Source organism: Crocodylus siamensis, chromosome 10 (genome assembly GCF_052110815.1).
Source record: "Crocodylus siamensis isolate JL-2025a chromosome 10, ASM5211081v1, whole genome shotgun sequence".
Taxonomy (NCBI): domain Eukaryota; kingdom Metazoa; phylum Chordata; order Crocodylia; family Crocodylidae; genus Crocodylus; species Crocodylus siamensis.
In genome coordinates this window covers 30,378,492-30,401,297 of record NC_143404.1, presented here as the reverse complement: position 1 = coordinate 30,401,297, position 22,806 = coordinate 30,378,492, and the positions used below count along the sequence as shown (strand labels likewise).

The 22,806-nt window shown below is 43.7% G+C and overlaps 1 protein-coding gene across 3 annotated transcripts; it reads left to right on the top strand.

Annotated features, from left to right (window-relative positions):
• Window positions 1-3,807: 3,807 nt before the first annotated feature.
• On the top strand, window positions 3,808-20,139 carry KCNMB1 (potassium calcium-activated channel subfamily M regulatory beta subunit 1). Of its 3 annotated transcripts, XM_090065327.1 has the most exons (6): window positions 3,809-3,983; window positions 7,345-7,418; window positions 8,537-8,710; window positions 11,408-11,577; window positions 12,947-13,130; window positions 17,284-20,139. In XM_090065327.1, the coding sequence occupies exons 4-6, from the start codon at window positions 11,441-11,443 to the stop codon at window positions 17,572-17,574; spliced, it is 612 nt and encodes a 203-aa protein (XP_089921453.1). In that variant the 5' UTR covers window positions 3,809-3,983; window positions 7,345-7,418; window positions 8,537-8,710; window positions 11,408-11,440; the 3' UTR covers window positions 17,575-20,139. The 3 variants fall into 3 exon arrangements, with proteins under 3 accessions (XP_089921454.1, XP_089921453.1, XP_089921452.1); XM_090065328.1 differs by lacking the exon at window positions 7,345-7,418 and having other exon boundaries at window positions 3,808-3,983; window positions 8,617-8,710; XM_090065326.1 differs by lacking the exon at window positions 7,345-7,418.
• The last annotated feature ends 2,667 nt before the right edge of the window (window positions 20,140-22,806 follow it).

Here is a 22,806-nt window from a genome sequence, read left to right as displayed (position 1 = left end):
AGCAAGAACAGCAGAAATGGAAACTTCATAGATTCCAGGGGCCAGGACTCTCATTTACTGCATAACTCAGGGTCCTGCCACATGTTACATATATTATGCAATTAACTGGTTAACCTCATAATAAATTTAGACCAGCCACATGTGCAAAGTAATTATCAAGCCATAAAAACATCCATCCAGCTATAAAAAGAGCCAACCAGTTAAAAGTTAGTGCCTGAAAATGTGTAACAACGTTATAGGCGGTTTCTACCCAGCTTTACTTTGAATGTGTAGCGGAGCCTTCAGGCTGACATTCACCCAGTTTATTCTGCACCTAGCCACTGACCTCTGGTTTAGCTATAATCTCTCTCTCAAGCAGAAGGCTAGGATTGATTTAAAAACATCAAGCGATAGCAAATCCACTACTTCTCTAGACAAGTCTCCTCAAAGGTTCAAAATTACCCTTAAATAAAAAAATTGTACTTTTTTAGGCCAAGTTTACATAACTTCAGCTTTCATTCACTGGATCTTATTATACCCTTTTCTTGTATATTCTATTAGAAATCTTTTCCCACATAGACATTTTTAGACCAGGATCAAGTTATTGCTTACCTTTCTTCAAAATAAAAGTATATAGTTGCATTTAAAAGAGCCACTTCCCAGACCTGAAATCATTCTTTTAAGATGTTTTCTGACACGTCCAAGTTTTCAACCCCTTCTTTCAAGTGGAGACACCTACTACTACTTGATCTTCTTTTTATAGCTGTGAGAATAGGATTCACCCTTTTAGCTTGTTCAGTCATACTGGAAGTCAGGTAAAAGCATTAATACAATATATTAGATTTTGATTTACACAGCTGCAACTCCACTCTCCTTTAGCTCAAAGCAGTGGAAGCAACACATCATTAGCATCTGGTGGCTGTTCGGAAGCCTGTGTGAACAGAATTGCTATTCTGTGTTTAGTACCTACTGGACAAGTGTTCATATTAAAAAGAAAACCTACAACACTATTACCACTAATGCATCCTTTCTGAAAATTTTATAGGCATTACTATCATTCCAGATGAAGGCGCTGGAGTGTTTGGAAACCATGAGGAGGAGCCTGCTTTTATCTTACCTGCCCTTTGACATGCATTGTTCTCTGCAGAATCGGCAATCTCTATATCAGTCTTCTCTAAAGTGCCCAATTTGCAAGGGTGTATCAGCTCTAGCAGCTGACAAGCCCCCTAGGTTGCAATTTACCACTTGCAGGCTGCATGTGCCACCAGTTGGACAGCCCTGGTTTATGCTATAGTGCAGCCACAGCAGTCACCTAACTGCAGGACAGTGGGTGCATCTACACATACAATTAGACTGCAGTGATAAACTCAACACAGTTCATGCTGGAGAAAACTGTTCCTGGGTGCAATGTTTACAAATGCACCCAAGACTGCAGCAATTTGAGCTTGGGCAGAGCAGCACTGGGGTGGCAAGAGTCCTTGGGGGTCAGCCCTGGGCTATGGGAGGCAGTTTCAGGTGGCAGAGGGGGTGGCTGGGACATGAGAGTCCTACAGTGCAGGGTCAGGCAGCAGGCAGCCCCACTGTAGCACCCTCATGCCCCAGCCAGCCCCAGTAACAATCTACATGTATGTTGCAGCACATGTAACTCCTCTGCTGTAGGACAGCACTGTCACAATGGAGTTAATTAATGTTCTGTGCCCCAATACCAGAGCATGTATAGCAGGGGTGGGCAATTATTTTGGCCAGAGAGCTACTTAACAAGTTTTGGTGAGCTGTCAAACAAACATCCATAATAATTTGTTTTAAAAATATTTTTGTCCTGATTTAAGTGCATTTGTGCTCTATACAGAGAAGTGATTGTATAATAGCTCAGAATGAAGTCTTACTCTTGTATATTGTGGAGAGTGTGGAGGGGTGTGGGGGCTGTGGGTGTTTGTGTGAAGATGTGTATGTATATGGGGTGTGAGGGAGGATGTGGGGGTATGTGTAGATGTAGGTGGGTGAATATAGGGTTTTGGGGATGTGTGGATGTGTGTGGGGGGGATATGGGGTTTGTGGAAGGGAAGGATGGCTGGGGGTGTGTACAGCACTGAGGCAGGCTCCCCGCAGAGGCATGCAAGCAGGTTCCGGGTTTGTGGGGTATGCGAATGTGTGTGGTGAGAGTGTGGTTGTCGGGCTTGGGAGGGAGAGTATGTGGGGTATGTACGGAAGCTCCTACATCCACCCCTCTGATCTGGACAGCCCCCACTCCACAACAGCTCAGAGCCCATGTGTCCTGTGGCACTTCCCCTGCCACCACCAACAGCACACAGCCCCAGTGTGGCCCACATATGCCCCACTCTGCCCAGCCTGGAGCGTCCTGCCACCCCTGGGCATACAACGGGGCTAAGGCAGCCCCTTCTGGCTGCCAATGCCACTGGCCCCAGCTCTGCAGGACCACTGGGCACACACCCTGAGCCCACGAGCCCTGCACTGGACAGGCTTACCTGTCTGGGCTGAGCAGTGGCGACAGCAATCACCTGTCTGGACTGAGCAGTAGCAGACGCTACTGCTCATAGTTTCATAGGTAGTAGGGTAAGAAGGGACCTGAGCAGATCATCAAGTCCAACTCCCTGCCCTGGGCAGGAAAGACTGCTGGCATTAAACAACCCCAGCAAGGTGATTATCTAGCCTCCTTCTCAAGATCCCCAGGGTAGGAGCAAGCACCACTTCCCTTGGAAGTTTGTTCCAGATCCCAGCCACCTTGACTGTGAAGCGGCGCTTCCCTGCTCGGCAGGGGGGAAAGAGGCCCCTCCCCCTGAGCGCTGCTGAGCTGTTTTTGGTGCAGCCTCCCAGAGTGCACATTGCACCTGGCTGCCATGTGGCTCTGTCACCACTGCCTCTGGGCTGCTTTGTGGCTACTCACCACTGCCATGCAGGACAACCCAGGGGTGGTGACGGAGCTGCATGGCAGCCGTACCAAAAACTGCCTGGCAGCGGGAGGAGGAGGGACTACTTTCCCCCATGCCGAACAACAGTTTCTGCCTGGCTATGGCTGCTGTTGCTGCACCCAGAAGGGCAAGCCTGAAGCTGGCACTAGGGCCCAGGCTGAGCAGCAACCATGTGGAAGAGAAACTGTTGCTCAGTGCGGGGAAAAGCAGCCCCTACCCCTTCTGCTGCCGGTGCTTCCTGCTTCAGCTGCTCAGAGGTCACACAGGGCTGCCCTACATTTGTTCTGTGCTGCCACCACTGCCCCACAGGGTAGCCCAGAGGCAGCAGTGATGTGGCAGAGATGCAGGGCAGCCTCGCTTGGGTGGTAGCTGCAGCCAGAAAGAGCTGCCGGTGCCTGGGCTGCCTGGAAAGGCAGCCCAGCTGCGGCGCCACCCCAGCCCCGCTGCATGCCCAGGGAGTGGCAGGATGCGCCGCAGCCTGGCAGCACCTCAGCCAGGTGGGACCAAGGAACCTGCCAAGGGCCGGACAAAGCCCCTTTCTGTGCCAGATCTGGCCCATGGGATCTGGCCATATTTTGTCCATCCCTGACGTAAAAACTGTGACGCTTAACTGCGGAACTAATTAGTCAAATCTGCAGTAAAGCACACGTATAGATGCACCCAGTACATAGCAGTCCAGCTGTGGTATAATATACAAGATTCCAGCTTTCCTTTATTTATGAAAAGGGAACTTCAACAGGCCTGCCAGGGCACAATAAAGAGGTCTTAATGTAAAACAGAACCACCTCTTTAGTTGGTTCTACCAATGTAGCTTCCTGCTTTTCAGCAATTAATCTTAATAGGACTGCACTCTTTCATACCTTACCATTTATGGTAACAGAAATCTTCATAATAGGGAAACTGAAGTTAAGGGTTCATACACAGCAAAACAAACCGCGAGGGATCCTGGAAAGGAACGTTCTAAATCTAAGTTTAGCTGTCTCATCACTGACATGGGAAGGTTTTTCACCTATCAAGATTAGTCAAATGACAGCAACTATTTTCTGCACTGAAGACTACAAAAAAGCAAAGCCTGTAAGTACCATTCAGGAAAAGTTTTTTTGTTTAAATTGAGGAATGTGTCTTGTGAGAAAAATCATACTTCTAGAAGCAACAGCCTTTCTAACTATACAACTAACTTTGAACTTGAGAAGTTAAATGCTTTTCCTCTCTCTAACACCAATCATAAAGTAACTGAATAATTCAGTTGAATTATTCAGACATGTGTGATGTTAACAGCTTGTGAATAACAGAATAAGGACTCTGTAGTTCTGTCAAGGGCAGTAAATATTAATATTAGCAAGTGTTCTTAGCTTTAGATGCCAAGTGGCTAAAATTTTCAAAGAGCCTGAGGGAGGGTGTTAACTGCACATCTCCCATTAAACTTGCATAGGAGTGGGGCATCTAACTCTAACTTTCTTTGAAAATCCACTCTTAAAAGCTGTGTTTTGTGTTACAAAGAGTTGAAAAGAAGTACTCTATAAAGATATCAGAACCAATACATGCAGCAGATTCATCTTTAATCTATTAAAGATTAGAAAGAAACCATTATTCTTAGACATCTCACTCCACTCCCACCTTGCTGTCTTTGGCAAACAAAAACGCAAAAAATCCAACCCCCATGTTTTCTATCATATGAACAGGGTTTAATCCCATGTTCAAATCAATAGGATGACTATAACTTCTCTGAGGTCACTTATCAGAACACTTTATCCTACAAGACTGGTGAAAGCGGCACTTTTTTCTAAGACTGACCACAACAGTATTTTTCAAGGGTAATAAAATAGGATGGCTGATAAAATGTTAATAGTGTATGTAATAAACAGCTATTTTATATAGAATATAGATTATAATCAGTAACCCCTAAAATGCCTTCTGGCATAAACTCAAGGTCACAGATTGCTTGGTAAATCAGAGGCAGCAAAGGCTAATGAATTGGGATCCATTTTCAATGCTATAGTCAAAGTTGATCCGAATGATCATCAGAATGCTGTGGTATATTGTGACATGGAAAATGCTGCTGTTGCTGCTCATCCAAAAGTCAGGAGCCAAATGTTTGCATAAAGTTCAACCACTGAAAGTTAAGCTTCCTCTATTAATGATTATGTCACTGTTAATATTTACTCTCAGGCTAAACTCAAGATGGTAAGCTTGGCTCAGACTCCTCTTTTCTGCTCAGAGAGTGGGAACAGAGCTAGAGAGTGCTGTGAACTCTTACCATTTGTGATTCCTGTATTGAAGCTAGCACTATGGAATAACCATGAAGGATGTCTCATTGTGAGCTATAGAAGGTTACAACATCAAAAAGGATGTTGGGGTTGGGTGGAAGGGGGGCCAGGTAAGGTGGAGAGATGAGAAAGACCTCCCATGGAGTATGAAATGCATCTACTAATCAAAACTGGGTATTCAGTTCTAAACCTTAGCAGATGGCATCCCCAGGACGATCACCAGCCACTGTCAATGCAGTGATTATACACTGACATTAAACAGCTAATGTACTGTATAATTTAACTAGACTGAATAGAAAGATGGGAAAGATGTGAATATTACAAAAAGATGAAGATTATAATTTGCTAATAATTATGAAGGCATCCTAGGAATTTCAGAGCTAAGGATACATTGTGATTTGTGCTTAAAGCAGAACTAACTTTCCTATGTTCGTGTCTTCAAAATCGAATACAGGCTATCCTCACACTTACAGCGCCTTTTTCAGGAACATAACACGCTGTAAGTTGAAATGATGCAAGTCAAATCTGATTTTCCCATAGAAACAGTGTTATAATAGGGGGTTACATTCCTGACCAAGGACCTGATGCCCAACTTTTTATAGAAATGACCACAAACACCATATTTAACACCATATTTAAATCAACTATTTAATTTTATTTAATCAGCTATTCAATTTTACTGTAGATCATGTTGATTCTGACAGTATGAATACTTACTCACATTAAGATGAAAGGCCAAGAGACAGCAACTGCCAGAGCCCCCCATAACCCTGTGTTGGCAGGAGTGGTGAGCAAGCAAAGGAGAGCAGCTAGGGCAGGATGTCAGTGGGGATGGAGCCAGTGTAGGAACCAGCATAGCTCCAGCACAATGGAGGTGTAGCAGGGCAGCTGGGGCCAGGGCAGTATATGGGGCAGTGTTGGCTGGAGCACCCAGCTGCCAGCTGCAGCAACAGCTATTTCTGGGCCTCTCCCCACATGAGGCACCTGCCCCCTGACTTACACTGCTGAGCAGAAGGGAGGAAGCCTTTCTCTGTTGCACTCAGAGCTCTGCCTGGGAGCCCCGCACACAGCTGCCCTGCCAGGAGGCAAGGCACCAACCTTACTCTCCCCCACCCCAGGGCCACCCAGGCCCTGAGACAGGCTGGTGCTCTTGCCCCTTTCTGAGGTTGTGGGAGCACCATGTGTCTCCAGCCAGACGGTGGCATCCTGCTGCAGTGCCCCACCCATCTGGTGAGCAGCACAAAGGGCAGGAAATTTGGAGGCACTCACCACCACCACTGCGCCCAGCCACGGCTTGACCCCAGCCCCGGTGGCTTTGCAGTCACATGGTCCTGGGCCCCTCCGCGGCTGGGCACGGATCCCAGGGCAGGCGGAGGTGACCTTGGCAGCGACCGCCCAACCCCCGGTGCAGGGCTCACCCAGGTATCGCAGCCACAAGTCCCGGAGTGGGTCATGGGCTGGATGACGTGGTGCTGGATCCTTGCACGTATGGCATGCCCTAAGTGCAAGGATCCAGCACCGCAAGTAATGACATGGGTGTAAATAGCGGCACACCACAAGTGCAGATCGCCGCAAGTCGGAACGACGCAAGTGGAGAACTGCCTGTACATATTATGCCCTCCTGAACCAATTGCATTTTCCACAATATTTAATTTGATATTTTTTTTACGAATGTTGGCACAGGAGAAACATACTGAAGGGGGGTTTTTTGTTTTGTTTTTTTAATACTACCCCGATGTAAGACACCAACATAAAATTAGGAACAGAAGAAGATGAATCAGAGTTTACAAGCTGTAAAACTTGAGATAGTTATCTCATGCCCAAATTATAAACATGTTTCTCCACACACACACAGCATTCATCTGCATTCCAACTTAGAAAATGTAGGGATTTCAGTGTTAACAAGTGGTAAAACATCTGACTGATTACTTGTAAATGGAAGGGGTTAGAAAAGTGCAATGGATCAATTTCAGCAATCTGTCCCAACTTTTCTTCATCTTTAACTTTTCTGTCCCATTTTACATTCCCAGCTCCTCTCAAGGATTCCCTGCATACAAACTAAATACAGCTTTATTGTTTTTACCACACAACTTGATCTACTCACTCAGTTTACAAGGAGTGGAAAATAAAAAATTCATTTTGTGATTTATTTTGAAATTTCATTTCAGCTGCTGTAGACTGGCACAGCAACTCAACTGTCAGTGCAGTAACACTGACTTATAGCGCCAGAGGATTTGGCTCAGTATGTTGCATTTATATCTTTTCTGTTAACAAATCTAGCATTGTATATATGGGTGTATTTTGTGGCAGAGCAGCAGTTTGAAATGCACAAGGAATTTTAAGTGGCAGGATCATTCAAAAAGTTAGCAAGGTGCAAACAGCCATTCTATTTCCTGTTTGTATCACCTCACTAGGTAACTTTGGGCAAATCACTTACTTTTTTGGTACCTCAATTGGATATAGTGAAAGCTTAAAGCAGCAAGCAAGCTGAGCTGTGAGATGCAAGATCCAACAGACATGCAAATTTACTGATGTAGAAAATATCCAAACTGACTGAGTTGAGGATTACAGTTCTTATAACATTCTTTATTGTGTTAATGATCCAACAGTTTTTGGTTTCAGTGTCATGATACACAGGATAAATGGAATATTTGACCATATTTACTTGCCAACTGGGAGTCCACTAGTACATACAGATGGAAACATTATGGTTGGGAAAAACATTTTCTTCTGGTGCTGGTGGGTCCACTAGGTGCTGTATCACTCTCCTGGAGCACTGAAGTATAATCATTTGCTGTGAGCACAATGGCAAATTCCATACAAATTCACAGAGATTGTTGAAAATTTCCCACCAACATATTTTAATGAAAACAGTAGTTCTTTTGGGTTATTTTTTTCCTGGTGGAAACCTAAGAAATCTGACAAAATTAAAGGCAGAAACTATGTTAAGATTTGTTGGACCCAAATTAAAATAGTTTGCTTTGTTGAAGTAAACAAACTGCCTTATCTTATGTTACAGTGCCTCATAGAAGTGCTTGGGTGTCCTATGTCCTTGCTCTACCTTATGGACTGTTCTTCCACATTGCACTGTAGTCTCCTCTCAGATCAAATTGCATGATAGGAAACACATAACTGCAGCTGTGGTTAAATATCAAATTGATTCAAACAAAAAAAAGCCTATTTTGTTTTGGGAATGTTGGAATCTTTTATTTTGGCATTCTTGGTAGAATTGTTTGGAATTTTTGTTCCATGGAAAAAAATGTTTTTCAATTTGTTGTCCCAATTTAGACAACAAATATTTTAATATTTGAATTGTGTATATATAGAACAGAAATTCTTGTTTTCACTCATCTTTAACAGCCGCCTTACAACGAAGCATATGGGAAGAATTAGCACTGACCTTGGTCAGCTCTAGATAGTCTGTGTATTTGCTCCCAAAGGTCAAGAGAACACAAGTCTTGGACACTATTCCCAAGGACTAGACTCCACATGGCTTCATGGAGTTCTGTCTCTACATCACAAGGCAATAACCAGGTATTGCTTATTTTGTATCAATCATCAACTTTAAGAATATGTGTTTAGTTTAGAAATGTAACACAATGTACTTGAACTTCATTGTACTCCACAGTTGTGAGCTGCTACTCTTCGTTATAGACTGTTTCTAGCACACCTCTAGGTTCAGATCCTAGTTAGAAAAGCACATGTGCACCTTTAGGTACATGTTTATGACCTATTGACTTTAACTTGATGTTTACCTTAGCGGGACATAAGGATCTGCCTATCCACTTGGCTAAACAGCTCAGATTAAGTATGAAGTAACTGCTTTGCTGAACTGAGGACCCTGTAACTGTTTTAGGCCAGGTACAGCAGACATTGCACTTTTACTGGTATAAGCAATCAGAAACTGGTCTATACCTATAACAGAACAGAAGTTTGGCAGACACAGACTGGTAAATGGCAGAACCCCGTCTAAGATTTACCTCTCCACTGAAAGGGCAACTATGTGTTAAGTTTTCTATCAATCTAAAGTATACCACTTAAAGAAAACTGCATAAAACTTAGCTCAATTCCACCTTCATTTTTTTGAATGTCTGTATATAGGCTCAAGCACCTTTTGAGGTCCACTCTGTATGGTTGTATACAATCAATAGTTGTTGCCCTTTATGCTCAGCCAGGAAAAGAACAGTACACTCTGATGTTACAGTTGATGCCATGTGAACAGACCCTTACATCTGCTGACAGAGTGAAACTGCTCAATTGCAAGGATTCATTCGTGTTCTAATAAGGCACAATTCAGCACATTTCCCCTCTTTCCTACCTACCATGAAACCATTTGGAGACTTTCAGTCTGCCAAGAGTATGTCTGCAAATAGTGTATACAATTTTACATTAACAATTTAGAATGGCAAAGACCAACTACAGCAGGGTGGCCAAGATTTTGCTGATGGGACTCCTCATGGGTCTGGAAAGTTGGCAGTAGGGTAACAATGGCAGTGTTAACTGCTACAGCTCCCAGAGCCACGACAATTAATGCTGCTGCCACTTCTTCATCTGCCAAATTTCCTCACCTAAGGGGAACCCTGCAAGCCCGCCGATTTCACATGAACCACTGAATTGTAGATACTGAGTGTATCTACACAATACGCTTATTGTGGAGTTGCCTAATTAGCTCTGCAGTAAAACACCATCATCTACACAAGCAGTGGTATTATGTCAGAATAAACTAATTAACTCCACCATAGGATAGTACTACACAAAACAAGTACTATTCTATGCTGGAGTTATTTACTCCATCACAATGTATGTGCAGATGCTTACTGGGACTGGCTGGGGCACGAGGACATTACAGTGTGGGGCTCCCTGCCAGCTAGCCCCACACTGAAGCCCCATCATGCCCCTGCCAGCCCCTTCACAGCACATTGAGCTGGGCAGGAGCAGCTCCAAGCTGGCAGGCTGACACCCCGAGATCCCCCGCTAGTTGGGGCTTCACTGCCCTGGCTCAGTGTGCTGCAGTCCCGGGCACACATGTAAACACTGAGCCCAGGAGCAATCAACTCTGGTGCAAACTTATTGTGTCAAATTCATTTCACATGTAGACATGCCCACTGTGAATGGGCTGAATCACAAAAATAGTGTTCTTTCTCATTTGCATCATAACATTACAGATCAATCATACTGATCTGACAGATACAGTGTCTTTTAAAAGTAGTCATTTTCAGAACTTATTTATTTTCATTATTTATTACACCTTATTTATTACACCTCTAGAGAAATCAACATCAATTTCAGCAAAGTTATTATTTAGACTCTTACCTAACAATAGGGCATACAGAACATCCCAAAACCCTAAGTTCAGTCCTCCTTCTGTTCTCAGTATTTCGCTTGATATTTCCCACTATTGGACTACTGCTAGTAGTAGCTGTAAGAGGAGGAAAGGTCATGAGATTAACAGGGTTTTAACCATTGTTTTCATACCATGACCACATTGGGTTTAGATGACATAGGAAGTTTATACATCAGGAGGGCACAAGAAGACTCTCTCTGTAGTTCTGTCATTCCCACAACTGGTTATTATACATCAGCGAGTTATTTTAAGAAACAGCTAAATAGAGAAAAGGAATGAATATGGATACAGCAAAACTTTGTGTCAAAGCAAAAATGTGTGTCCCCAAAAGTTTCAACCCACTGTAATAAGCAAACTGCATTTCTGTTCTAGTCACTCTATTTCTAATGAGGAAAATGTGCAAAGAAAAATCTGGTTTAGTGTAAAAGTGTTCTATTATGGAACATTTTATTCATATTTTGATAATATGCTATACATAGTAATATATTAATTGTTATATATCCCTTACTAAAAGATATTTTACAAAATACTATATAGCATACAAAAAGCAGCATAAATTGATTTATATATGGGCTAGATATGGATATAGGTTATTCTTTAACAAAATTTCAGGAAAAGAGATAATTTTGTTCTAACCTACTAGCCCAATTTTTTTCCTCCAACAAAATGGAAGCCTTGACAACAAACACTGAGAAGTTTTAAAAACTGTACAATTCAGAGCAAAAGTGATTTTTGTCATAATAAAAATTTATAAAGTTTTGACAACAGGTTTGCTTCAAAATGGGAACATTTTTTTCCCCAATGGAATACATGATATTTCTTCAACTAGTAAGAAAACTGTACCTATTTCTGCAACCATATTTACCCATATTTTTATTTCTCTCCAGAACCTGAAACTGCAGAATCCATAAAACTAAATCATGTTGGCCAAAAAGTTGGTGACTGCACAGAAGCGAGGGGAAACCAGAGCATTATGCCTGGGACTGGGAATGGTTGCCTGCTCAATGGTGATGTACTTTTTTATTGGGATCACAATTGTGCCATTGTACACAAACAGGTAATTATAGTCCTCTTTTATAAGTGCTATAAAGGTTATGTCTTTTTATAAAGCCTATGTCTTTCCACTGTCAGCATGGGCATTGCTTTAAATAATGACCATATTCCAAATGTATTAGGTATGTTATAGAACAAAAAAAGATACCATCTTAAAGAGGTTTTCAAGCTAATTTTACATCATGAGAGAACTGAGAAGAGTGAAGGTAATGGGTAATCCTGAAGAGTTCATGAAGTTCTAGTATTTACACAGAAACAGGAAGTCATCCTCTCAGGATTAGCATATGAGCGGTTTAGAGAGACATTCTCATTTTCTGTTAAAAATGCAAAAATATTTTGTTCAATATTTTTGTAGATTTCTTAATTTCACATTTTTCATTGAGAAACAAAAAACAGTTTTGTTAAATGGAAGTTTTAAGCTTTGAGTTTTGTTTTTAAAAAAAAGACATTACATTCAAAAATATTTAATTAAACAAAAATCAAATTGCTCTAACACAAAACCAAGACCATTGACAGCAAAAATTCTAGTCCACAGTGCTGAATTTTTCCTCTCAAGAATTCTATAATGAACTACTTCAACCTACTTGGGTAAAACGGCCCATTAAAAAAATCCAAGAATTAAAAACAGTACTACAAGATATGGATGCCACACAACTGCATTAGGCAATGTATTGAAGCTTTCACTAATGTATGAAAACTATATGGGTGTAGGCTGTAGCCGTGTTGGTCTAAGGACATAGGCAGACAAGGTTCTTTGTGTGAATCTTGCATGCATACCAGCCCAGCCTCTGGCTTCTTTACGTTTCATTCCATCCAGGAAGAGCACACACCAACTGCAGAAACTTCCTTAGCCTGATGAAGGGTTTTTGAACCCAAAAGCATGCTTAATAATTGTTTTCCAACTATTTAAGTTGGTCTAATAAAAGATATCAGATTCACCCAAAGAACCTTGTCTGCCTATGAAAACTATATGTGCACCTCATACTTTAAAAGAAATATCTACAACATTATTAACCACACAAAATCCTATTTTTCCAGTGTTGTTTCAGGGAAGCTAACTTCAAATATTTCTGTGCATGTGGTTATAAATTTTCCCTCAACCCACAGAGGACATAGTTAATGGATAAACACAAAACCCAGTCAATCCTGCACTGCTAATAAATCTTTTCCAACCTGCTTCAACTCACCAGTTTTCTACCCTAGCACTCTCCATGCCCCCACCTACAACCCTGTTCACATTGCTGATTATTTAACAACACACAAAGCAACAACATGGCAATCTGGAAAAATTGACTATAGCACTTGCTGGAATCAGATGAAAGAGCAGAGAAGCTGTAGACAAGGATTTCAAAGCAATGCTATTTGTTTTGTAGTGTTTGGACAAAAGAAACTAACTGCAACGTGCTGAAAACAAACATCAAGGAGAAAGTCGATTGTTCATGCTGTGAAGGAGCAAATGACAATTATCCTTGTCTGGAAGTCTGGGTCAACTTGAACTTCTCAGGACAAGAGGTTATGCTATATCATACAGAAGACACACGGAGAAGAAATCCCAAGGTACTTTGAAATTAACAGGGGGGGAGACTCTGATGGATAAATGTGATATTTATTACCTTTAATTAATCAATTGTTTCTTTTCTTTTCTTAAAAAAAAAAAAATCAAACAAAGCAGTTGGGAACTAAGAGAAAGTAGAACACAGAGTTGTTAGACTGTCTTCATACCAGTGCTTGCTCTTAGCCCACAGGAAATGTTAAAATATTCAGAATGAATACATATTTGGTATTTATTATAAATGTCATATCAGACATTAAGATATTTGCTAAGCAATGACATGAACTAAAATGAACATTAAATATTTATAAGATTTTAAAATATATATAAGTCTCGACAAGTTGAAACACAACACAGAGCAATAATTCAACATCTGTTTGCTGGAGCGTTTGTTGAATAGCCATGTGAAAGCCTGAGGTTAAATATAGCCCTCATGAAGAACAGGGGCCCCATTTCACTCCCAGTTCAGGGGCATGGGAAATAAGACAGGGGATGGAAGGAAGAAAAGTGGATTCATAGTGCTGGAGGGGGCAGATGAACAAGAAACACCAAACCTACTAGTGTATTTGAGGTGAAAGGTTGAATGGAATAATTAAATTGAGGCTGGCATGCAAGGGCATCAAATTGAGCCACTGGGTTTATTTTTTGGCTCAGGTGCAACTGGCTTCTGAGAGAAGCAACAGCCCAGTGCTCCAGCATCCCAGGGTGCTTTGCTTATCCCCCACTCCCCTTCCCCTTTCAGAATGTAACTCACTGGACCCTCCTGCTCCAACTGAGCAAGGAGCAAAACATGCCACCTTCAGAGTCTTACACTATTCAGAGTCAGCCTGTGTCTCCCTAACGCACAGTCTGGGGCAGCCCATAGGACTGCCATCTATCTCCAGACAGACTGAGGGAGCCTAAAGTGCATGCTGAAATGTGTGCATAGCGGTCCCTGGCTGTGCAGTACCAGCACTACAATCACTCTGCTCTTCAAGAGCTCAGCACTTAACTGTCTGTTTAGGTATCTCCACATAAGTTTTTCTACTAGGAAAAGAAACCTGGGAAAATTCTCCCAGATCATTTGCATGTGTGTACACAGCCTAAGTCCAGCCAATATCACAGTGAAGTCATGGTCTTGGCAACACCTTTGGACATGGCAGCAGTGTTGCTGAAGCAATACTCTGATTCTGTACAGGAGGCTGCCTGGCGTTATGGTTCATCTTTCTGAGCCAAGTATATAGCAGGATCACAGTAACTCGAAACTCAGAGTTAATTAAAACGAACTCTCACTTCTCAAGGCAAAGCCATTAACTAGAACACCCAGATGCAAATATTCTATCCAAACTAGAGCTTAGAAAGTTGTTACTTCTACTGCTCCTCCATAAATAATGGGCAGTTTAATGACAATGGGCAATTTCTGTGAAAAAATATCACATCTATTTGACACAAAACCGTGTACAAGAGCACATACATTACATTTGCATCTTCTGGCAGAAGACTGTTTTCATTTAGGAACAAAACTGTATTCAACACTTGAACAGCAAGATTTCACACTGCATTTAATTTCTGAATATGCACGGAACTGTTGCATGCATACCAGGTGAACACTGGTGGTCTCACTCAGCAAATTTGATCTTATTAAGATAAAGTATTCCCTCTGAGGAAGCAAGCAAAAAAGTATGGCGTGTGAATGTCAGCATCTTGCAATACAAGAGATGAATGGTGTGCCATTCTTGTATAATGACTCACATCTGATCTTTACTTGAGATGGAAGAATAAGTATACCCCTGTAGTAACAGCGTCTTGAATCAGTTATGGAGCTCTGTAGTCACTTTGATAAGAAACCATCTATTAGAATGGGTTACAGGTGGAGAGGGGATTAACAAAACAGTTTGGTTAACTTTTCCCTGAAAATGCAGCCCTTCAGTTTTTATATTATATATAAAATAGCTACTATATTTAACATTTATATAAAAGCTTCTTACTAGACCAATAATTATGTTTTTTTCCCTACATTTGGGATAGCTTTAGGAGTTCAAGAGTAAAAGCACAAAGTAAACACATAAAACCTCCAAATTTAGGAAAAATCTTCCTCACTAATAAACAGGCCTCACAAAAATCACAACTCAGATTTGTGCAAGCAGCTTTTATTTTAACCAATCCACTTTGATAGTTCCTAACAAAAGATGCATAATAAGCATTTTGGACCTGAAAAGAAATGCATCGATCTAGACAAATTTAGCTTGCAAGCACAGTTTGTTTCAAACTTTCCTCCAAGAGCAATGGATACATTTTACACTTTTAAAAAATACACTGTTACACACTACTTAACCAAAAGGAAAGTTTGATATGGTTACTGATCACTGCTCTCTCTCTTTGCACATTAACCTGCAGGAGCAAGAAGAGCTTTCGGATTTTTCTGAGTCAAGACCATGGTTCTTGCTCTGCCACTGTGCTTGTTTGGGTTGGGTGTGCAACTTTATCTGTATGGCACTCCATTTCCCTTCCCAATTATTATCTGCATCTGATTGCAAGCCCTTTATTGCCATGCCTGCACATATGTTCAGTGCCTAACATACAGAGACTCTAATCTCAGTTTGGGCTATGTACTATGATCACGGAAGTAGGCTTGGCTGGATCCAATTTTTATCGATAAACATAATTTCACCTGTCAGTCACACACCACCAGAAAAATATTTCCTCCTGTAATAACAGAAATTTACAGAAAAGAGATGTAAAATAAAAAGCATCTGGGATGGGGGTAAGGAAATCCAGGGCAGAGGGTGCCGTGCATACACACACTCTCTTACACACACATGCACACACAAGACACAGAGTGGCCACGCAGCCTAGGGTGGGAAGCAGCTCCCCAGTTCTTGTGACCCCTGAGGGCCCCAGTCCCACCTGGCAGGCACTGGTGGAGGGGCAGCATGGCCCTTTGATGGCCATGGCCTCCTGCCCCTCCAGGCAGCATGGGGGCATCAGGTATGCCTTGGGGGCACCTCTGTGTACCCTGTCCTGATCACACTGCCATTCCCTGTGTTCCTAGAGCTCCTAACTGGCCTTGCCCCTGCATGCTCAGGGCAGGGCACATGGGAGTGCCTCTGGAGCCCAGCCATTGCCACTATGCTGCCCAGAGGGGTGAGAGGCCCTTAAAGGGCCAGGCTGCCCCTCTGTTGAGGCCCACTAGGCAGGGCTTGCCCCCTAAGGAGCTGCAGGAAGCAGGGAGCTGCTTTCCGTCCTGGGCTGGGGGCAGCTGCCTCCTGAGTTGTAAGCGCTCTGGAGTGCTGCTGTTCTTTTCTTCTGGTCCCTGCCCACCCAGCTTTTTCCTGATGAACGAACAGAATGATTTAAAGCAGGTGTGCTTTATTGATTTATGGATATTTACTTTTATATGGTTTAACATGATTTCATAAAGCCTTTAACAGTATACTGTCATTACGAAAGTGTCTTCTCCCCACACTCCTCATTTTGTGCAATCCTGAAAATAAATCTATAAACAGCAAGAAAATATAAAGAAATGCTTAAAATAAACATCAATTTTAGCCATCAACATTGTATAAAAAAATAATAATCAAATTCTGCAAGTCTACACATAAGCAAAATAATACTTGGTACTTTCCTACAAGAAAGCTACCAAATTTGTGTATACACTACCTCCCTGAAAAATAGGTAAATTGACTTTTTACATATTGACATCCACTGTGGACAGCAGTGGGAACACCTGATAATTTGGGCCAGCTGCCCGTAATGTATTAACCTTTTCTTCACTAATTACAGCTAGGAACTCACATTGCAGGAACTCAAAATGGCAGTATGCTCTTCGTCGATTTGGATTCTGCCTACTTCAACACTTAAGGTACATGCTACAGTATAGCAACAACAGACTACACTTTGTCTCTGAATGCAATCTCAGCAGTGATGTCCTTTTTTTACTGGTCAACACTGGTCACACATATGTAAGTCTTTGCAGGATAAGGGCCTAGTATATCAAGGGATAACCAGTGAATATGGCAATTCAAGTATTGTTACCTTATGTATCCCCTAAGACAATATTTAGAAATCCTCTCAAGTCTACACAGGTTTTTGTCTATAGTAGAAAATTACATTTTAAGAAAGATCTTGCTTCACGGCATGAACAACTGTTGTAACAAATGTTTTGCTTTCTCATTGCAGTGCTCATACATCCCCCCAAAGTTGGAGAATGCCACAGAAGTTAAACAATTAATAGAGACCGTTGCAGAAAATTTCAGAAAGTATCAGACTAAGACTTTTCTTTGTTATTGGGACCCAGAAGGAAAACAGACAAACGTCATTTTAAGAAGACTATATCAACCAAAGGACCTATATTTCCCTTTCATCTGGCCTAGTCTCATGTTAAGTGGTGGAATTCTGATTATTGTCACGGTGAAAGTCAATCAATACATGTCTGCATTTTCTGCCTGGAAGTACAAAACAAACATATAACGTTCACAAATTCAAGCTAGAAAGTGCCTTTATCCCACCCACTTCAGTCTATATTTTGTTTTTTTAAAAACGCTCCATCAAGTTAGCTACTGTGACTCACTATAATATATATACACATACACTTACACCATGGGTTATCCGGAATTATATATAAAGTAGAATAGGTATCTGAGATGAAATCCCATGAAATATATAGGGACCTCTCTAAAAGAACAAAAATGATTTTATTTTGCTTGAGCTGATTTTTTTTGTGAGTTTGAAACATCATTGTTTTATAGAAATTAGAATTAAAATTATGTATGCCAGTTTGCTGGTTACAAATTTGGTGTCAGATTTTCAGAAAGCAGAGGCTAGGAATCTAAGGGCCTGTCTATATGTGCATTTAAGTGCAACTAAATTTAATGCGCATTCAGCTAATGTGCATTAAGCAATTTTTGGCAGGTGGCTACATGTGCAGAGCCTTGGCATTAAAGTTAGTGCCAAGTCCCTGCAACCCTGCCATGTGCTTCTAGTAGCTGGGCAGACCTGGCAATAAAGTTTGTGTTGGGTCTTGTCTACATATATGTTAATATGCTTTAACTAATCATGCCTAAATTTGATACCTGCATTTGCAGATGTCTCTTTCCATCTGTAACTCACATATTACGTAGAATGATACTGTGGCAGGGCACTTTAAGTGCTGAGCCATACAGCCAACAGGTGCTTGATTACAGCAGCCATTTTAGAACTTTGGCCACCTATATAAACATAGCAGTTTATATTGTTGCAGAAACATCATCTGGCTGCAAGACTGTATGCAACATCTTGGAGGTAAGGGCAGGAGCTTAGGCCCCAGGCATGACCTAAAACTGCACCCTGCTGGGGATGGGTAGCCTGGTAGGGCTCCTCGTGGTGCGGGAGTCCCCTGAAAATGCCAGGCAATGGACCACCCCGGTGAAAGGTGGGTCGGGGTGCTTTAACCCCAGCTCCCACAACCGGGTGGGCTACCCCATAGTAGAGCCAAGAAGGTGGACACATATTAGAGAGTGGGCTAGAGGCTCAGAATCCTGACTTCAAACACCCTTGACTGGTCAATGCTGGGACCAGGACCAGAAGAGTCAAAAGGGCAAGAGGCCCACTGAGAGGGATGCCCAGAGCTAAGGGCCTGGGGTTCCGACTGGCCTTGGCAGTAAGGCCAGGGCCTGTGTGGCCAAAGGTCCTGTTGTGGCCAGGCTCAAAAGAGGGAAGAGTTCAGGGAGGTAGGTAGCCCAGAATGAGGGCAGAGTTGACCGCCTGATTGGAGGGATCTGGACTGGAGGATTATGGGACCCAGGGTGGGGCCAGTGACATTAAGAACTGCAGATGCCATGTACGAGGCTTGGGCTGCGGTGTAAGGGAGAAATGGAGCTGCAGATAGCACCCCGTGGCATCAGGGCAAGAATGGGCAGCCTCCCACCTAATTAACAACATAATTAGTATCATCAAGGCATGGCAGGCAAGGAGATGGGTGGTTGGCCCAGAAACAGGTGGGTAGGTCAATGACAGACCAGCCCCAAGAAAGTCCCCTGTTACAGATACCTTTTCATCTGTATCCAACATATTATATAAAAAAGTGAAGGAGACAAAAATGTAAAAAGCATTGTGAAAACACTAGGAGTATTCACACATGCAGGCATATAGAAGCAGTGCAAATTTGAGCCAGGACTTTTTGCCTCAGCACATGTGCCCAGACATGCACTTTTGTGTGGTGCAAGTTGTGCCACCTGGGGCAAAATAACCCTGCCCAGCTCCTCCCGGATCTACAGCCAGGGAAATCTAGAGCTGCTGGCCCCAGCACTAGAAAAAGCTCCCCTGTCCTCATCCCATCAGTACAAAAAGCAACCTTTGCAAGTAGCTCAGAGCTACTTGCTCTCAGGAGCTTTTGGGGCCTGGCCAACTGGTACCTGGTGTCACTACCCTTTGTGCCAGCTGGACTGCTGCAGCAGCCCTGAGAGTTCCCTGCACCCTCTACCCACTGCAGCAGTCTGGCAGTGGGGGCTGCTGCTTGGCTATGACCTGCTGCCACCTGCGATAGCATGTGGCCCCAAGGCTGTGCACTTGCCAGACCTGGATGGGGACTGCACAGCTGCAGCAGAGGCATCTGCACCTCTGGGCCAGCTGCTAGTGGGCTCTGACTGCACGGTTGGCCTTTGTGTGCCACCACCTTACCATCTGGGCAGCTATTGCTCAGAAGATGTTCTCAGTGTGGTGGCCTGCTATGAACTGTCAAGGCATGTCCTTCTGGCCCCAACTGGCCAGGAGGTTAGCCACCTCCAGCTGTGAGCTGGCATCTCTGCCTGGGTCCTGCCACTTGCCTCTCTAACAGAAATTCTGGTGTTCCCTATTTGAAAACTGAAAAATCCCTGTTAAAAAAAACTATAAGTCACTCTGTAAAATACTTCCAAATCCCTGTTCCTCCACAATTAAAACAAAGGACCACTATATACAGAGAGAGAAAGGAATCAGGTGGGCAATGTTCTTTGATATATCTACAATGTTAAACAATTTGGAAATCTACCAGTACCTCTATCATGATAATGAAATTAATTTTAAGTATCTTTATGTTTTGTATTTACCTTTGGTTCTCTCATCATAGAGCAGTTAGAGCTCCCCCTGACTCCTTCACTAATCAGGATGTGAGGACAGCTTCTTCTGCAGCCACAGCTCCTGCCAGCAGGTCTCATCCTGTCCGGCAGCTGGGCATGCAGGGTGTGTGCTGGGGGGCATGTGGTGTTTGCAGGAGGGAGGTGGGAAGGGGGTTGGGGGATGGAGGTGCCTGTGGAGGGATGTGCAGGGCCATGGGGTGTCTGGGTAGTTTTGAGTGGATCGGGGAGACTGTGGAGAGGCTGCTCAGGAGGAGTGGGTCCCCTGGCCCCCACAGGTAACAGCACCCCCTGCACAGCTCACAGACTGTCCCCCAAACAAGGGCTACAGCCTCCCCAAACAACAGCTACAGCCCCCCCCAACAGGGGCCACATACCCCCTGCAGGGGCTACTACCCCCCCTGCAGAGCCCATGTGCCCCCCCATCTGGCCCCACCCCCTGCTTGCTTCCCCAGTCCCCTAGATCATTGCCGCACCTGACCCCGCTCCCGCCCACTCCCCCAGTCCCCTGATGGCTGTTCTGCCTGGCCCCATCCTCCACCCACTTCCCCAGCCCTGCATCACTGTCCTGCCCAGCCCCATCTCCCGCCAGCCCCCAGTGGCTGTCCAGCCTGGCTCTAGGGTCCTGGCACTCCAGAGGCCCCAACCGCCATTCCTACAGCTGGCAATTGCAAGGGGTTTTTTTTGGTTTTTTTGGTTTCTTTTTATGTGCTGGGAGGCTAGGGCCAGGTGGGCAGCCATTGAGGGGACTGGGGGAGCAGGTGGAGAATGGCACCAGGTGGGGCAGCAATCTAGGCAGCTGGGGGAGTGGGTGGGGGATGGAGCTGGCAGGAGTCCCGCCCTGGTCTCCTCCCCACACCTCCTCCTACTGACCTGAGCCTCTGTTTTCTCAAGACACATTCAGGAACTGTTCCCTGCCCCACTTTTTTTTGCCCGGGGTATTTTTTGACCCCTGGATATCCCAGGGTATAATTTGCAATGCACATAACTTTTTTTTTGTTCCTGCATGTGTTTCTTGCAGCATGTCAAAGGGTTCTGAGATGCTGCAAGAGGCATGTGCATGCTCATCTGGACGCACACATTAAGTCTGTTGTTTGATCCATGATGCTACAGGAAAGGAGCACAGTACGTTTATGCCAGCAGAAGACCTCAGGAGAGAACATGACTTGCATACAATTTAGTAGCAAAGAAAGTTCTGAGTAGTGTGAATACTTCTGGGATTTCTCTGAGCTTCAGAAACATTGACTGTCCTCTGAAAGTGCCTTTGTTTTTCTCAGTTCAGTTTCAAATCCACTACAGGGTCAACTGGAAATACAGAGACATTTCACATGCATTGTATTTGACCGTCATTTGGGACATGAACACCACATGCCCTTTCATCATATAGGTTGAGAACAGACTTCTCAGCAGCTATCATTTATGAGGAAAAGTTTCAGAGCTGTACTACAGATTTAAATCTATTCTAGCCCCCCCCAGGAAACAAGTCTGTTCTCAGATGTATAAAAAGCTCTACTGTTTTCTGACAGACAGACAAGATGAATTGCAAAAATAATGGAGATAAATTCTCCAAACCTTATAATCTGTTAAATGTATTTTCTGTTCTCAGTGGAGGAGTGACAAGCCAACATACATTGGAAAGAAGCAACAGAAAACTTCATGCATGCCTAGGATACTAGTGGGAAACCAGAGCAAGTGACTATCAAGTATGGATCATTAGGATCAGTAGATCTTTGCTCAACATAACCCGAATGACATGAATTTCTCCTAAAAGCTGGGGGCTAATAAGTTGGGAGTGACAAAAAGGGAAAGAACTAAGTATATCAGTCAATAACAGAATGCTTTTGAGCCACCTGCTCAGGGTGCATCCTGATGAGCATGCACGTGCTGTTTGTGGTGCCTCAAAGCAGTTTGCACACATGCACCCATTCACCAAAATGCTAATTTGCAGCATGACCGGGGGAGGGGGAGGGGGAGGGTTTAACACTGGGAGGTCCCAGTATAAACAAACAAAACAAAAAACTGAGACTGAAAAAAGTGTTGTGCTGCACATGGCAGCAGCATGCACTACCAGAAATGGAGCCTGGTCGGCTAAAGCCAAGTTCTGGCTGCTGGCCAGACTCCGAGCAACCAGCGCCCCAGGTAAGGCTTCTTGGGCTAGCACAGGTGCTGGCCCCAGCCTTCCCTACCTCACCCAGGTCACTTTGCTGTAAAAATGGTGGATCACCCTCTAAGTTAACCCTCAGTAGATGTACTATCAGACTAAAGTGCTTTAGGTTAGAGTGCTTTTTTGAACACCTGTGCTACATCCACCACATGTTAAGCTAAGCTGTATTTGCCAGCATCCCAGAAGCCCCCTGCAGGGTGCCATGTTGGCCTTGGACAGAGCTTGTGGAGTGGGAAAAGGGGTTTCTGTCCCCACAGTCAGCCCAGCCCAGCCAGGAGGGCTCCTTTCCCCCAGCTGCAGCCATCAGTGGCAGCACAAGTTCCCTGTGCCACTTTTCACTGCTCTGGGAACTCTGGCAGGGGTGCATGGAGAAAGAGCCTTCTGCCAGGTAGGCCCCACGCACCCAGCTTTCCAGGTCAGATTTTGCCAGGGACTGCTCCCCACCTT

Excerpts from the sequence above, each read along its gene's own strand:
- KCNMB1 (XM_090065328.1), top strand. The coding sequence starts at position 11,441 with ATGTTGGCCAAAAAGTTGGTGACTGCACAGAAGCGAGGGGAAACCAGA. Across the intron at positions 11,578-12,946 it reads GTGCCATTGTACACAAACAG|TGTTTGGACAAAAGAAACTA; the intron begins GTAATTATAGTC and ends TTTGTTTTGTAG. Across the intron at positions 13,131-17,283 it reads CACGGAGAAGAAATCCCAAG|TGCTCATACATCCCCCCAAA; the intron begins GTACTTTGAAAT and ends TTCTCATTGCAG.